At 50.9% G+C, this 13,683-nt stretch overlaps 1 protein-coding gene across 3 annotated transcripts in view; it reads right to left on the reverse strand.

Moving 5' to 3' along the window:
* Positions 1–13,683, reverse strand: part of PPFIA3 (PTPRF interacting protein alpha 3) — a 34,055-nt gene that overhangs the window by 2,192 nt on the left and 18,180 nt on the right. For 2 of the 3 annotated variants that reach the window (XM_010351052.3, XM_003940340.4), the window contains exons 16-25: positions 12,741–12,963; positions 11,328–11,491; positions 11,073–11,200; positions 9,319–9,412; positions 8,341–8,422; positions 7,567–7,767; positions 2,598–2,660; positions 2,417–2,443; positions 509–684; positions 33–130 (exon numbers count right to left, since the gene is read on the reverse strand). In XM_010351052.3, the coding sequence (XP_010349354.1) occupies positions 33–130; positions 509–684; positions 2,417–2,443; positions 2,598–2,660; positions 7,567–7,767; positions 8,341–8,422; positions 9,319–9,412; positions 11,073–11,200; positions 11,328–11,491; positions 12,741–12,963 (1,256 nt within the window). The remainder of the gene's footprint in view (positions 1–32; positions 131–508; positions 685–2,416; positions 2,444–2,597; positions 2,661–7,566; positions 7,768–8,340; positions 8,423–9,318; positions 9,413–11,072; positions 11,201–11,327; positions 11,492–12,740; positions 12,964–13,683) is intronic. The other variant, XM_010351053.3, reaches the window with a different exon arrangement.

The raw sequence follows: 13,683 nt of genomic DNA on the forward strand, positions 1-13,683 counted from the left end.
GGCTCCCAGAGGGACCCTTACACTCCACTCACCTCGGATCTGGGTCTGACTCTCTTCCCGCCTCCGCTCCAGGTCCTTCCGGTCGTAGTTGAGCCGTTTCAGGCACATAATCCCATAATGTAGACTCACCCTGAGCAGCAGGGGAAGGGGAGTCACGGATGAGCCTTCCAATCCCCCTGGCTGCTGATCCTACGGGTCCCTCCCCACTGACTATGCTCTTCTTGGAAAGGGTAGAGAGCTGATCAGTTTTATTGACTGTTGACCCCCTCTGGAGGTGAGGCATTTTCAGCAGGCAATTCCTATTGGCCAGCCTGGAAAGGGGTACGGGGTTAACTAGCCAAGCCGTCTCAGGATCTGAATGAACTTTTCCTGTGGACCATCGCGTTGGTGAAAGGGACACAGAGTCAGGATATCCTGAGAACCCAGGCTAAAAGGGCCAAGATAAGCCTAGGAATCTCTGGGGCGGGGCTTCCCTTTGGACTATCCCCATTGACCAGGCAGCCCCCACCTGTGGAAGCTGTCCACCATCTTGAGTTGGCCCCGGAGCTCCTTCTTGTTAAGGTGATCTAACATTCGGGCATCCACCAGCGACTCCATGAAGTAGCTGCGGTATTGGGGCAGCCCCAGGCTGGGCAGCCAGTCGTTCCCCACCCACTCGTGGTTCATGTCGCCATATGCCAGGATCTGGGGCCATGGGCAGGTGAGGGAGGAGTCAGGCCCTCTGGCCCCTTCCAAGGTGCATGACAGGGGTACAGTCCAGCCCCCCTGTCCAAGGTTTTTTGCCCACCCAATAGCAGGATAATGACCCATCTCTGCTCAGGATAACGGACTGATGCAGAGTTGTCTCCTAGATCTTCGTGACAGCATATACTCTTGGCTACTCAAACAGTGGTCCTGAGACCTGCAGCGTCACCATCACCTGTGGACTTGGTGGAACTGCAGAATCTCAGAGCTTATTCCACACCTACTGAAGTCGGTATCTGCATTTTCACAAGACCCTCAGGTGACTTGAAATATACATTATATTTATTTATTTATTGTTAAGAAAGAATCTCGCTGTCACACAGGCTGGAGTACAGTGGCACGATCTCGTCTCACTGCACACTCCCCGTCCTGAGTTCAAGTAGCTGAGATTTTGTATTTTTTAGTAGAGACAGGTTTGCACCATGTTGGCCAGGATGGTCTCGAACTCCTGACCTCAATGGAGCTAGCCGCCTCAGCCTCCCAATGTGCTGGGACTGCAGGCATCAGCCACTGCACCTGACCGTATTTCTTTATTTTTTAGAGACAGGGTCTTGCTATGTTGCCCAGGTTGACCTCAGTTTTCTGGGCTCAAGCAATCCTCCTGCCTCAGTCCTCCAAGTAGCTGGGACTACAGGTGCGTGCCACCCCACTATACATTAAATTTTGGGAAGCACTGCTTTAATTCTGTCTCACTGCAGTCCAACGTTGCTACACCCGCAAGTCAGGGCAATGGATTCTTTCAGGGCAGCTCTCCCACTAAGAAAGAGCCATCACCTTTGCAATACTAGTCTAATGCTATATCTGGCCCAGGACAACATTCCAGATGAGTCCCAAACCCGCCACCCCTTTCAGCATCAGCACAAAATCCATGCTTCTCCCTGGCTGGAAATATGTGATCCATGATCACGGGCCAACCCACTATAATTCCTCCGTGGGCAGGGCGTTCATGCCTCTTGGTTCCCTCCCACACCCTTTAGACGGAGTCTCACTGTGTCACCCAGGCTGGAGTGCAATGGCTCAATCTCGGCTCACTGCAATCTCTGCCTCCCAAGTAACTGGGGTTACAGGCACTGGCCACCGTGCCCAGCTAATTTTTTGTATTTTTAGTAGTCACGGGGTTTTGCCATGTTGGCCAGGCTAGTCTCGAATTCCCAACCTCAGGTGATCCGCCCGCCTCAGCCTCCCAAAGTGCTGAGACTACAGGCGTGAGCCACCGCGCCCGGCCACCTCTTGTCGCTTGAGAACAAAGTGTAGCTGCTCCTCTCCCACTTCTCATTCAGCCTGGCTACCTCACCACCACCACAACCAATGCTTCCTCCTTGGCTCTGGTACACTGAGCAGTCCATTGTAGCCCCCTCCCCCTCCACACAGGGACACGGGCTGCTCCTCTCTCCTGACCTACAGAACTGAAGCGCCTTAGAGCCCCCGCAACCCACGATTATGCAATGGTTCATGCATTAGGCTGACTATGCAACAGTCTGGGCTTCCACATCGCATCCCTTCTACCCTTCCCTCCACCAAGCCATAGTGGAACAGTCCAGAGCTCAGCACGGCGCCCCCCCATGGGGATGATGGCATGTTTTGGTGAGAACGGGGCAGGGCTCGGAGGAGGGGCAACCATGCATCGTGCACAGCCTGTTCATGCGCTCACGCCCCGCCCCGCGCCCCCTACCTGCTCCCAGCTGATCTCCTTGGTCTCCTGACCCGTTAGTAGGAAGAGAGAAGGGTGAGTTAAGGGGCAGGCAGAGGAGGACTCAGGGAGCACACTTAGGGATGGCCACAGACTCTGTCCCCGCCCCCACCCCCGAAGAGGGTTAGTGCCACCCCCAAGGCGGCCGGCAGGGGTCACTCACGGGCTTGGTCGTGGCTGTAAGGGACTCCATCTCCTCGTGTGTCATCCACACGTTTCCTGTGGACTGAGGGGCAGAGAGTGTTAATGGATGGTGGGAGAGGGCTTCGCATGGGTAAAGGAAGGAGGGTGGGCTCCTATGCTCTAGGCCATTCGTTCATGTCCCTCCTGCTTTCTGGGACAAACCGTAACAGAGAAAATGAGTGATCCTTATACGGCACCTGCCATGTACCAGGCAATGTGACTTTGGAGTTGAATAAATTCAGGTCAGAATTGGGACCTTGCTGTGCATTTTGCTGTGTGGCCCTGTGCAAATGATGTCACCTCGCTGAACTCACACGGAGGTACAGAGTGAAGATTCAGAAGTCAGGGGCAAGGCCGCGCAGGGTGGCTCATGCCTCTAATCCCAGCACTTTGGGAGGCCAAGGCGGGTGGATCACGAGGTCAAGAGATCGAGATGATCTGGCCGACATGGTGAAACCCCGTCTCTACTAAAAATACAAAAATTAGCTGGGCATGGTGGCGCGTGCCTGTAGTCCCAGCTACTCAGGAGACTAAGGCAAGAGAATTGAACCCAGGAGGCGGAGGTTGCGGTGAGCCGAGATAGTGTCATTGCACTCCAGCCTGGGTAACAAGAGCGAAACTGTCTCAAAAGAAGAAGAAGAAGAAGAAGAAGAAGAAAAAGTCGGCGTGGTGGCTCACGCCTGTAATCCCAGCACTTTGGGAGGCCGAGGCGGGTGGATCACGAGGTCAAGAGATCGAGACCATCCTGGTCAACATGGTGAAACCCCGTCTCTACTAAAAATACAAAAATTAGCTGGGCATGGTGGCGCACGCCTGTAGTCCCAGCTACTAGGGAGGCTGAGGCAGGAGAATTGCTTAAACCCAGGAGGCGGAGGTTGCGGTGAGCCGAGATCGCGCCATTGCACTCCAGCCTGGGTAACAAGAGCGAAACTCCGTCTCAAAAAAAAAAAAAAAAAAAAAATACCGGGACTTTGGAGATTGATGCTAGGTCCTGTAAATAGTAACTGTTACTTTCAAAAAAAAAAAAAAAAAGAAGTCGGGGCAGACACCTACACAGTCATGGGGCAAACGTTTCAGGGGTGGGGAGGTTTCACATTTTTTGAGCTACTGCTCCCAACAACCCCACGAGTTAGATATCCATGCAAGGATAAAAACATTTACGTATCTCCTGGTGAGTGTCAGGCACAGTCACCAGTCACTGTTAGTAAGGTGTGGGATATGGCAAGGGGCACAACAGACCCTTTCATCACAGTCGGGCAGAAACAATCAATATATTGTAAGTATGTTGGGGAAATTTGAATACAGACTGAATAGTAGATGAAATTAACAACCGTGGCTGGGCACAATGGCTCACACCTGTAGCCCCAGCACTTTGGGACGCTGAGGCGGGCACATTACTTTTGGAGTTTGAGACCAGCCTGGCCAACGGGGTGAAACCCTGTCTCTACTAAAAATACAAAAATTAGGCTGAGCATGGCGGTTTACACCTGTAACCCTAGCACTTTGGGAGGTGGAGGCAGGTAGATCACATGAGGTCAGGAGTTCAAGACCAGCCTGGCCAGCACGGTGAAACCCCATCTCTACTAAAAATACAAAAATTAGGCCAGGTGCGGTGGCTTCTACATGTAATCCCTGTACTTTGGGAGGCCAAGGCAGGCGGATCACTTGAGGTCAGGAGTTTGAGACCAGTCTGACCAACATGGAGAAACCCCATCTCTACTAAAAATACAAAATTAGCCGGGCATGGTGGTGCATGCCTTTCATCACAGCTGCTCAGGAGGCGAGGCAGGAGAAGCACTTGAACCCGGGAGGTGAAAGTTGCAGTGAGCTGACATTGCACCACTGTACTCCAGCCTGGGCGACAAGAGCAAAACTCTGTTTCAAATTAAAAAAAAAAAAAAATTGCCAGGCATGGTGGCATGAGAATCTCAGGAGACCTACTCAGGAGACCAAGGCAAGAGAATCACTTGAACCCAGGAGGCAGAGGTTGCAGTGAGCCAAGATCACACCACCGCACTCCAGCCTGGGTGACAGAGTGAGACTCTGCCTCAAAAAAAAAAAAAAAAAAAAAAAAAAAAAAAAAAAAAAATTAACAATGCAAATGCCCTTACGTTTAATAAAGAATGTGGTGTTTATGAGGAAGAAAAAGACCCACTAAAGTAATTTTGGGGGCTAAACTGTTATGATATCCTCAAATTACATTCAAGCATAGGTCTGTGAGAATCCCCAACCTGAAAATGTAAAATTCAAAATGCTCCAAAATTCTAAACTTTTTTTTTTTTTTTGGATGCAGATTTTCTCTGTCATCTAGGCTGGAGTATAGTGGGACAATCACAGCTCACTGCAGCCTTGACCTCCTGGGCTCAAAAGATCCTCCCATCTCAGCCTCCCTAGTAGCTGGGACTGCAGGTGTGAGCCACCATGCCCAACTAATTTGGGGGGGGGGGGTTTGTTGTTTTTTGTTTGTTTGAGACGGAATCTTGCTTTGTCACTCAGGCTAGAGTGCAGTGGCTTTATCTTTGCTCACTGCAACCTCCGCCTCCTGGGTTCACCTGATTCTTCTGCCTCAGCCTCTGGAGTAGCTAAGACTGCAGGCGTGTGCCATTACACCCAGCTAATTTTTGTATTTATAGTAGAGACGGGGGTTTCACTGTGTTAGCCAGGATGGTCTCGATCTCCTGACCTCATGATCTGCCTGCCTTGGCCTCCAGAAATGCTGGGATTACAGGCACGAGCCACCACACCTGCCCTAATTTTTGTATTTTTAGTGTTGGCACCCAGGAATGAGAGCTAAGCAGAACCCTGGCACAGTTAAGGCTTGAAGAATATCTCACTTTATAGTGTTACTACTCAGCTATTTCCTTTTATATAATCCTTTACATAATCATATATTAGTTTATAGAAATAGGGCTTGAAGAATCCCTTTATATAATCCTCTATATATGATCATATAATAGTTGATAGTATGAGTGCCTAAAGAATATTTCCCAGCCTGGTGCAGTGGCTCACGCCTGTAATCCTAGCACTTTGGGAGGCCAAGGTGGGTGGATCACCTGAGGTCAGGAGTTCAAGACCAGCCTGGCCATCATGGTGAAACCCCATCTTTTAAAAAGAAAAGAAAAAAGAAAAAAAAAGAATATTTCCCTACATATATACCTATAACTCTTTCTTAGTTCATAATCGGAGGAATGCCTAGAGTGGACACAGTACAGTGCATGAATTAAGGAACAAGCAGCTTATAATCAGAGGAATGCCTAGAGCAGACACAGTGCAGAGCATGATTTAAGGGAAAAACAGTTTTACCAGGACAAGAATCCATGGCCCAGGCGGCAGCGTTCAGTATCGTAAAGATACCCGCTGTATGGCAGGCTTGGGGCGAGAGCCGCTCCTCCTGATAAAGGAGTTGTAGGACCTTGCTCCAGTTCTGGGGAAGGCTGCCCTCAGACGGGCAATCCACCTTGGTGACTGTGAACTTTATCAGCTCTTGCTACTGTGCTGCTTGAAAAGCATCTTCCCATAGAAGCCATTGGAAGCTGCCAGCAGGTGGCAGTAACCTTGACAGCTCTGTCACTTCTACGTGACTTAAAGCATCCTCCTATACATCTTCTTAGAAGTAGTTTCCCATAGATAGAAGTATCGCACACTGCATCCTCTTCGCTGTGCACGGCCCACCTTCAAGCCTTGGTGACCTAATGGGGGTGGACCCCTTACTGCACACGGCCCTTGCCTTCATGGGAACGGACCTCTTGCTGTGTACTGTCCACCTCCTGGCCTAGGTGACCTAATAGGGGTGGACCCCATGTTTTATTGCTCACGAACCCTATCACAATCCTTAAAGATGATTTCATTCACTGCCCTGCCCTCTAACCTATGCACAATAAATACTCGTGCTTCTGGATATTCGGGGCCTCACCTGACTCCACTCATAGGTGGCGTGGCCCCGAGCCCAGCTGCGTTTTCTTTGTACTTCTGTGTCCTGTCTCTTTATTTCTTGGATCCTGCGCCTCAGCAGAGCATAAGGCTCACCCCACGACCCCGTGGGGCCCTCAGCCCTACATTTAGTAGAGACGGGGTTTCGACATGTGGTCCGGCTGTTCTTGAGTTCCTGGGCTCAAGAGATCAGCCACCCACGGCCTCCCAAAAGGCTGGAATTACAGGTGTGAGCCCTGGCACTTGCCCCTAAACTTCTTAAGCGCTGACATGAGGCCACAAGAGGAAAATCCCCCAACTGGTCACAATCAAAATGCAGTCAAAACTTTGTTTCATGCACAAAGTTATTTAAAACATTGTATAATAAAATTCCCTTTAGGCATGTGTATGAAATGCATATGAAACATAAATGAATTTCATGTTTAGACTTGGCTTCCAACCCCAAGATATTTCATTTATATGCAAATATTCCAGAAAAACTTTAAAATCACAAACTCTAAACACTTCTTGTCCCACGTATTTCAGCTAAGGGATACTCAACCCGTACTTTCCACTTCCCCCACCAAACATACACAACAGAGTAAGTACAGCAAAGGGTTGAGAATTGCTGAACTGGGTACACATGATTTTCTGTATGTTTGAAATTTCTCCTAACAAAAAGTTGGAACGAAAAAGATAAAATAATTAGAAGGCAATAAATGCTATGGAGAAAATTAGAAGGTGTTGATGTGCTAAAATGATGAAGGAAACTAGTTTAGCTGATGACTTAAGGGAGGCTTCTTGGAGGTGGTGACATTTGAGTGGGACAGCAAATGCCGAGGAGAGGGAGAGTCAGGGAAGAGGCCAGGTGGACCACAGGGCGGAGTTGGGAGCAAACGGGAGCCTGAGGGGGCCGAGAACCAATGGGAAGCAGGGTCGTGGGACAAAGCTGGAGTGAGCAGGCCCAGGATTGGCTAGACTGAGGAAAAGAGGCGGGGCCCTGAGGAAGCGAAGGCTGGGATTGGCCGCCGGACACTCACGGTGCGGGAGGAGGCGGGGGCCGAGGGCGAGGTGAGCGAGACCATCTCCTGGATGGCGAGGCGTAGCTTGAGTCGGTGCAGCGGGTTGCTGATGCCGATCTCACGCTGGATCTCTGTGTCTGACAGGTTGGCCATGATGGCACCGCTCTTGACATTGGCCCGGCAGGCGGCCACATACCAGGCAGGCATGCCTACCCACAGCTGCAGCAGAGGGACAGAGGGACAGAGGAGGAGAAAACCAGAGAGATGGGGGACAGGCAGGTGGGGACAGGCAAGGGGAGGCGAAACAGATGCACGGGAAAATGCACAGGGAGCAAAAACAGGACGAGGAAGACACGTGGACAAGGTAAGGCAGAGTCCGAGGGAGACAAATGGGCGGGGGGGGGAAGAAAGAGGGTGGGGAGAGACAGGAAGGGGGAGACGGACGTCAGCAAGGCCGTCGGAGACAAGAGGAGAAATATGGGGAATGACAAAAGCATGGTCAGAGATGCCGAAAAATAGAGACAGAATCCAGAAAGAGAGAGTAGAGAGAACGACAGGAGACCATGACCCGGGTGGGCAAGGCCAGGACGGCAGGGGGGGACGGGGAAGGAGAAAGAAGCTGTTTAGATGAACAGGAAGCTCAGCCCTCCCGGGTCCTCACCTGCCCAGCCCATGGCCACCCCACCTCTAGGCTAGAAGCAGGGTGGTGCCAGGAGGACCAGGCAGCCCCTACCACTGGGGCCGTCCGAGGGGTTGAGGACCAACAGTCAGGGCATTTCTGGGCCCCAGTACCTCCAGCCAGGACACCACGGTGGGCCCGTCCCAGGCAGCAAAAGGCAGGCCCTGGCGGCAGGCTTCCTCCAGAAGCTCATGCCTGTGGGGGTGAAGGGGCCGGGATAGAAGCTGTCAGGGGTGGAGACAGCTCTGCCCTGTGGATGGCCCCCATCACCACCACCACACACACACGCACGCACGCACGCAGGCACGCACGTTTTATGAATGTATAAAACATAGCAGAAGGTCCTATAAAAAGAAAAAAAAAAAGAAAAGAAAAGAAGAAAAAGGCCGGGCGTAGTGGCTCACACCTGTAATCCAAGCACTTTGGAGGCCAAGGCGGGCGGATCACCTGAGGTCAGGAGTTCAAGACCAGCCTGACCAACATGGTGAAATCACGTCTATTAAAACAACAACAACAACAACAACAAAAACATAGCAGAAGGTCAAAAATACATGTGAATCTCTAATTCCTCTCCCCATCAACCCCTATCAAAAGAGAAAAAATGAAAGAAGGAAAACAGCAGGACGGAGTGTAATCCGTCTGTAATCCCAGCACTTTAGGAAGCCAAGGTGGGCGGATAACGAGTTCAAGAGAACCAGACCAGCCTGGACAACATGGTGAAACCCCATCTCTACTAAAAATACAAAAATTAGCTGGACATAGTGATACGCACCTGCAGTCCCAGCTATTTGAGAGGCCGAGGCAGGAGAACTGCTTGAACCCAGGAAACAGAGGTTGCAGTGAGCTGAGAATGCACCACTGCACTCCAACCTGGGCGACAGAGTGAGACTCTGTCTCAAAATAATAACAATAATGATCATGATGAAAAATTTTTTAAGAGAGAAAATAAAGAAAAACTCCAGGAGTTCCTAGATTTCCAGGCGAGCAAGTTCAGAATCACGGATACCCACTTCCAGCATTGAATTCTCATTTCTGTTCACTACAACCACCCCCGCGTGCACACACACACACACACTCACACACACACTCACTTCCTCTTGTTCCTTCGGTCCTTGTCTCCTGGGCCTGTCAGCTTGGCTAGTCCCAGAGGGTCAGTGGCCAGTGTCTCATCTGAGGGTGTTCCAGCTGGAGGCAGGGAGGGGTAAAAATTTGGAAAAATCTCAATGGGGAGGTAAAATCTTTCATGCTCGAGGTGATGAGGAAAATGCCAGAAAGGCAGAGGTCCTGAGGGAGTAGGGAGTGAGGCCACATCAAGGAAGCGATACAGCCAGACAGAAGTGCCCATGAATTGGAGACATCCCCAAAATCCGGCTGGATGCACTGGGCTGGCCTTGGTGAGGTGGCAGTGTGTGCTGGTAAATGCCTAACAAGTGGCTCCTTGGGTAGCCCTGATTTGTAGCATTTGCCAATTTCCATGGTGTAGATAATCCCACCATGGCAAATTTCAAGCTCCCAGTGTGTTATCAGCCAGTTCCTGAAATAGCGGATCTCCTGAGCCAGTGCAAGCAGGCTCCAGGACACCATAGGACGGTGCCCTGCCTTGAAGATGCCCCACCCTATTCCTCTATTTAAAAAATAGGTAAATAGCCAGCTGTGGTGGCTCATGCCTGTAATCCCAGTACTTTGGGAGGCTGAGGCAGGTGGATCACCTGACGTCAGAAGTTCGAGACCAGCCTGACCAACATAGAGAAAACCCCGTCTCTACTAAAAATACAAAAGTAACCAGGCATGGGGCACATGCCTGTAATCCCAGCTACACGCGAGGCTGAGGCAGGAAAATCACTGGAACCCAGGAGGTGGAAGTTGCGGTGAGCCGAGAACACACCATTGCACTCCAGCCTGGGAACAAGAGCAAAACTCTGTCTCAAAAAAAAAAAAAAAAAAAAAAAGATAAACAAGGCTGGGCGAAGTGGCTCACGCCTGTAATCTCTTTGGGAGGCCAAGGTGGGCAGATCATGAGGTCAGGAAATCCACCTGTAATCCCAGCACTTTGGGAGGCCGAGGCAGGCAGATCACAAGGTCAGGAGTTCGAGACCAGCCTGGCCAATTAGGTGAAACCTCGTCTCTACTAAAAATACAAAAATTAGCTGGGCTAATTTTTGTATGGTGACGCATGCCTGTAGTCCCAGTTACTCAGGAGGCTGAGGCAGAAGACTTGCTTGAACCTGGGAGGCAGAGGTTGCAGTGAGCTGAGATTGCACCACTGAACTCCAACCTGGGTGACAGAGTGAGATGCTGTCTCAAAAAAAAAAAAAAAAAAGGGAAATGACTTGGTAATCCCAGCACTTTGGGAGGCCAAGGTGGGTGGATCACCTCAGGTCAGAAGTTCAAGACCAGCCTAGCCACAATGGTGAAACAAAAAATCAGCCAGGTGTGGTACTGGGCGCCTGTAGTCCCAGCTCAAGATGCTGAGGCGGGAGAATCGCTTGACCCCAGGAGGTGGTGATTCCAGTGAGCCAAGATTCTGCCACTGCACTCCAGCCTGGGCAACAGGGCGAAACTTGGTCTCAAAAAAAAAAAAAAAAAGAAGAAGAAGAAAAACAGAAACAGAAAAAACAACAACAAAAATAGGTAGATGAAGTAAGTTCATTTGCCCACCCAGTCACCCAAGCAGCCCCAGAGTGCCCGTTTCCTCCTCCTCCTCTACCTTAGCAAGCTGTGTTCCTTCCAAATTCTAAATGAATCGCTAAATGAATGAAGACATGAATAAATGTCAAATGAATATTCAAAGAAGAAAGAAAGGGAGGGAGGAAGAGAGGCAGGAACAAAGGAGTGGGGCACTCACCCAGAGAAGAGCTGTCCCGGCCCGGGGGCCCCATCCGTCCCTTCTCTTTCTTGCCAAAGAGGCGGCCTATGGATGACTTGATGCTTTTCTTCTTGGGGGTTTTGTGCAGGGAATCTGGGGTGCCCTCACTGGGAAAGCAGGAGTCAATGAGTGCATATCCTGGCTGGGATGCCCCCTCTCCTCCCAAGTCCTTGTCCGCTCCCTTCTCATCTTTTTCCAAGTCTCTCCCCGTCCCTATGCCTTGTCCCTGCTGACCTTCCCCGTGAGGGTCCCCCATCTTCCAGCAACCCCGCCTGCAGTGCCAAGGCCTGGGTCATTCTTTCAAGACGAGCAGAGCGGGGAGTGGGTGGCGGGGTGTCTCCTGGGATGGCTGGTCCCTCCCCTCGTGGAGCTCCCGCTTCCTCCTTAGGGACATGATTCTGAGGACAGAGGGCACAGATGCTGGATTGAGTTCAAGGAGTCATGTCGGGGGCTCCTTATTAACTGGGATGTCTACTAAGGGGTGTGTGGGGTGACCTTGGTTTAGAACACAGTATCCAAAGGTAGCCTAGCTCAAGTCAGGGTGAGTTACAGCTTTTTTTTTTTTTTTTTTTTTTGGAGATGGAATTTCATTCTTGCTGCCCAGGATGGAGGGCAATGGCACAGTCTCGGTTCACTGCAACCTCTGCCCTCTGGGTTCAAGAGATTCTCCTGCCTCAGCCTCCTGAGTAGCTGAGATTACAGGCATGTTCCACCACACCTGGCTAATTTTTTTGTATTTAGTAGAGATGAGGTTTCACCGTATTTGCCAGGCTGGTCTCAAACTCCTGATCTCAGGTGATCCACCTGCCTTGGCCTCCCAATGTGCTGGGATTACAGGCATGAGCCACCACCCCCAGCCTGAGTTGCAGAAAAGCGATGACTGTAGGTCCCCTGGAGCTTCACAAGCTCACAGGTATAGTATCTTCACTTCTGTTGTCAGGATTGGGAAATGCTTGGCCTCAAAGCAAGCTAATGAGTCACAGGTTCTGGACACAGGAAAGCTGAATTTAAGGGAGTAAGATAGGGCCAATATCTCATTGCCTTCACCAAAGGTCAGTTCTGAGGATCTAATTTGTAGTTCTCAAATGCAAGTTGTCACAGAAACTTTTTTTTTTTTTTTTGAGATGGAGTCTTGCTCTGTCACCCAGGCTGGAGTGCAACGGTGTGATCTCGGCTCACTGCAACCTGCACCTCCCAGGTTCAAGCAGTTCCCTGCCTCAGCCTCCGGAGTAGCTAGGAATGCACGCACCTGCCACCATGCGCAGCTAATTTTTTGTTTTAGTAGAGACAGGCTTTCACCAATTTGGTCTTGAACTCCTCGTGATCCACCTGCATCGGCCTCCCAAAGTGCTGGGATTACAGGCGTAAGCCACTGTGCCCAACTTTTTTTTTTTTTTTTTTAATCTTAAGCAGAAACTTGATGCATAAGAAATAAAAGTAGACCAGAACTGACTAAAGTAAAAGTTAGGGTTCAAGAACCCAGTGACTCAGCCTTGCCTTTGTCCTTTGAGTTTGAACCTTTAGGGAAAGCTGAGGTTGCTTTGGAAAACCACTGGTGGGAGCGGTTATCGTTGCTGTTCTCTGGGGAGCCCTGCTTCTGACCTCTTCCCTCCCCCCACCAGGCCGGGGAGACTTCAGAACACTCACAGCCTTGTCGGTGCCCTCACGGGCAGGGCTAGGGGGTGCCAGGCGGGGTGTTGAGTGGCCAGAGCTGGGAGGAGAGGGGCTGGCGAGGGTAGAGGTGGTGAGGGAGGGAGGCAGGGAGCAGCTGCTGCGGTAGCGGCCCAATGAGTCCAGGCCAGAGCTGGACACCCGGCTCTCCAGCTCCTCTGCCCTCTGTTCTGTTGTTTCCTTCTCCTCCTGGATCAGCCTGAGGAGGAATATAGGGGAAATGGGGTAAGGAGCTGCAGCAGACAGCAGGAGAGAGGATCCAGAAGGACGGTGGGCCAGAAAGGCTTGGTGGGGCAAGGGGCATTCTGGGGAAGGTGCAATGACATCAGAGGGCCTCGGTGGGTTTCTGAAGGCCTCCCAGGCTCAAGGAGAGTCAAGAGGTCATGATAGTCTCGGGAAGTCATGGCGGGATTAGGGCTGTCAAGGTGACTGGGGTCTGCATCAGGGTGGCCCTGATATGACTGCCAAGTGGTTTGGAAAATCAGGAAGGGATTACTATGGAGAAAAGGTCAAGTTCAAGATTGTCTGCAAGAGCAAGGTCGTAACAGGAACAGTCTGAGATCAGGGACTCGGGTTAATCCAGGACCTGGGAAGGGGATGGAGTCTTTCAGTATGTGAGAATGGAGCGTCAAGTCAGTGTGGATGGAAGACAGTGGTCACATATCATGTTGGTATATTTGCCAAAGGCTTCTGGGGAGTGTGTTGTAGAAGAATTGCCAACTATGGACACAGCTGGTGAATCCAGGTAGACTTTACATCACTGAAGGCGTCTTAATAAGTTAGGGACCTTTTTCTTTGAGATGGAGTTTCACTCTTGTTGCCCAGGCTGGAGTGCAATGGCACAATCTTGGCTCACCACAACCTCCGCCTCCCAGGTTCAAGCAATTCTCCTGCCTCAGCCACCGGAGTAGCTGGGATT

This window comes from Saimiri boliviensis, chromosome 14, assembly GCF_048565385.1.
Source record: "Saimiri boliviensis isolate mSaiBol1 chromosome 14, mSaiBol1.pri, whole genome shotgun sequence".
Classification (NCBI taxonomy): domain Eukaryota; kingdom Metazoa; phylum Chordata; class Mammalia; order Primates; family Cebidae; genus Saimiri; species Saimiri boliviensis.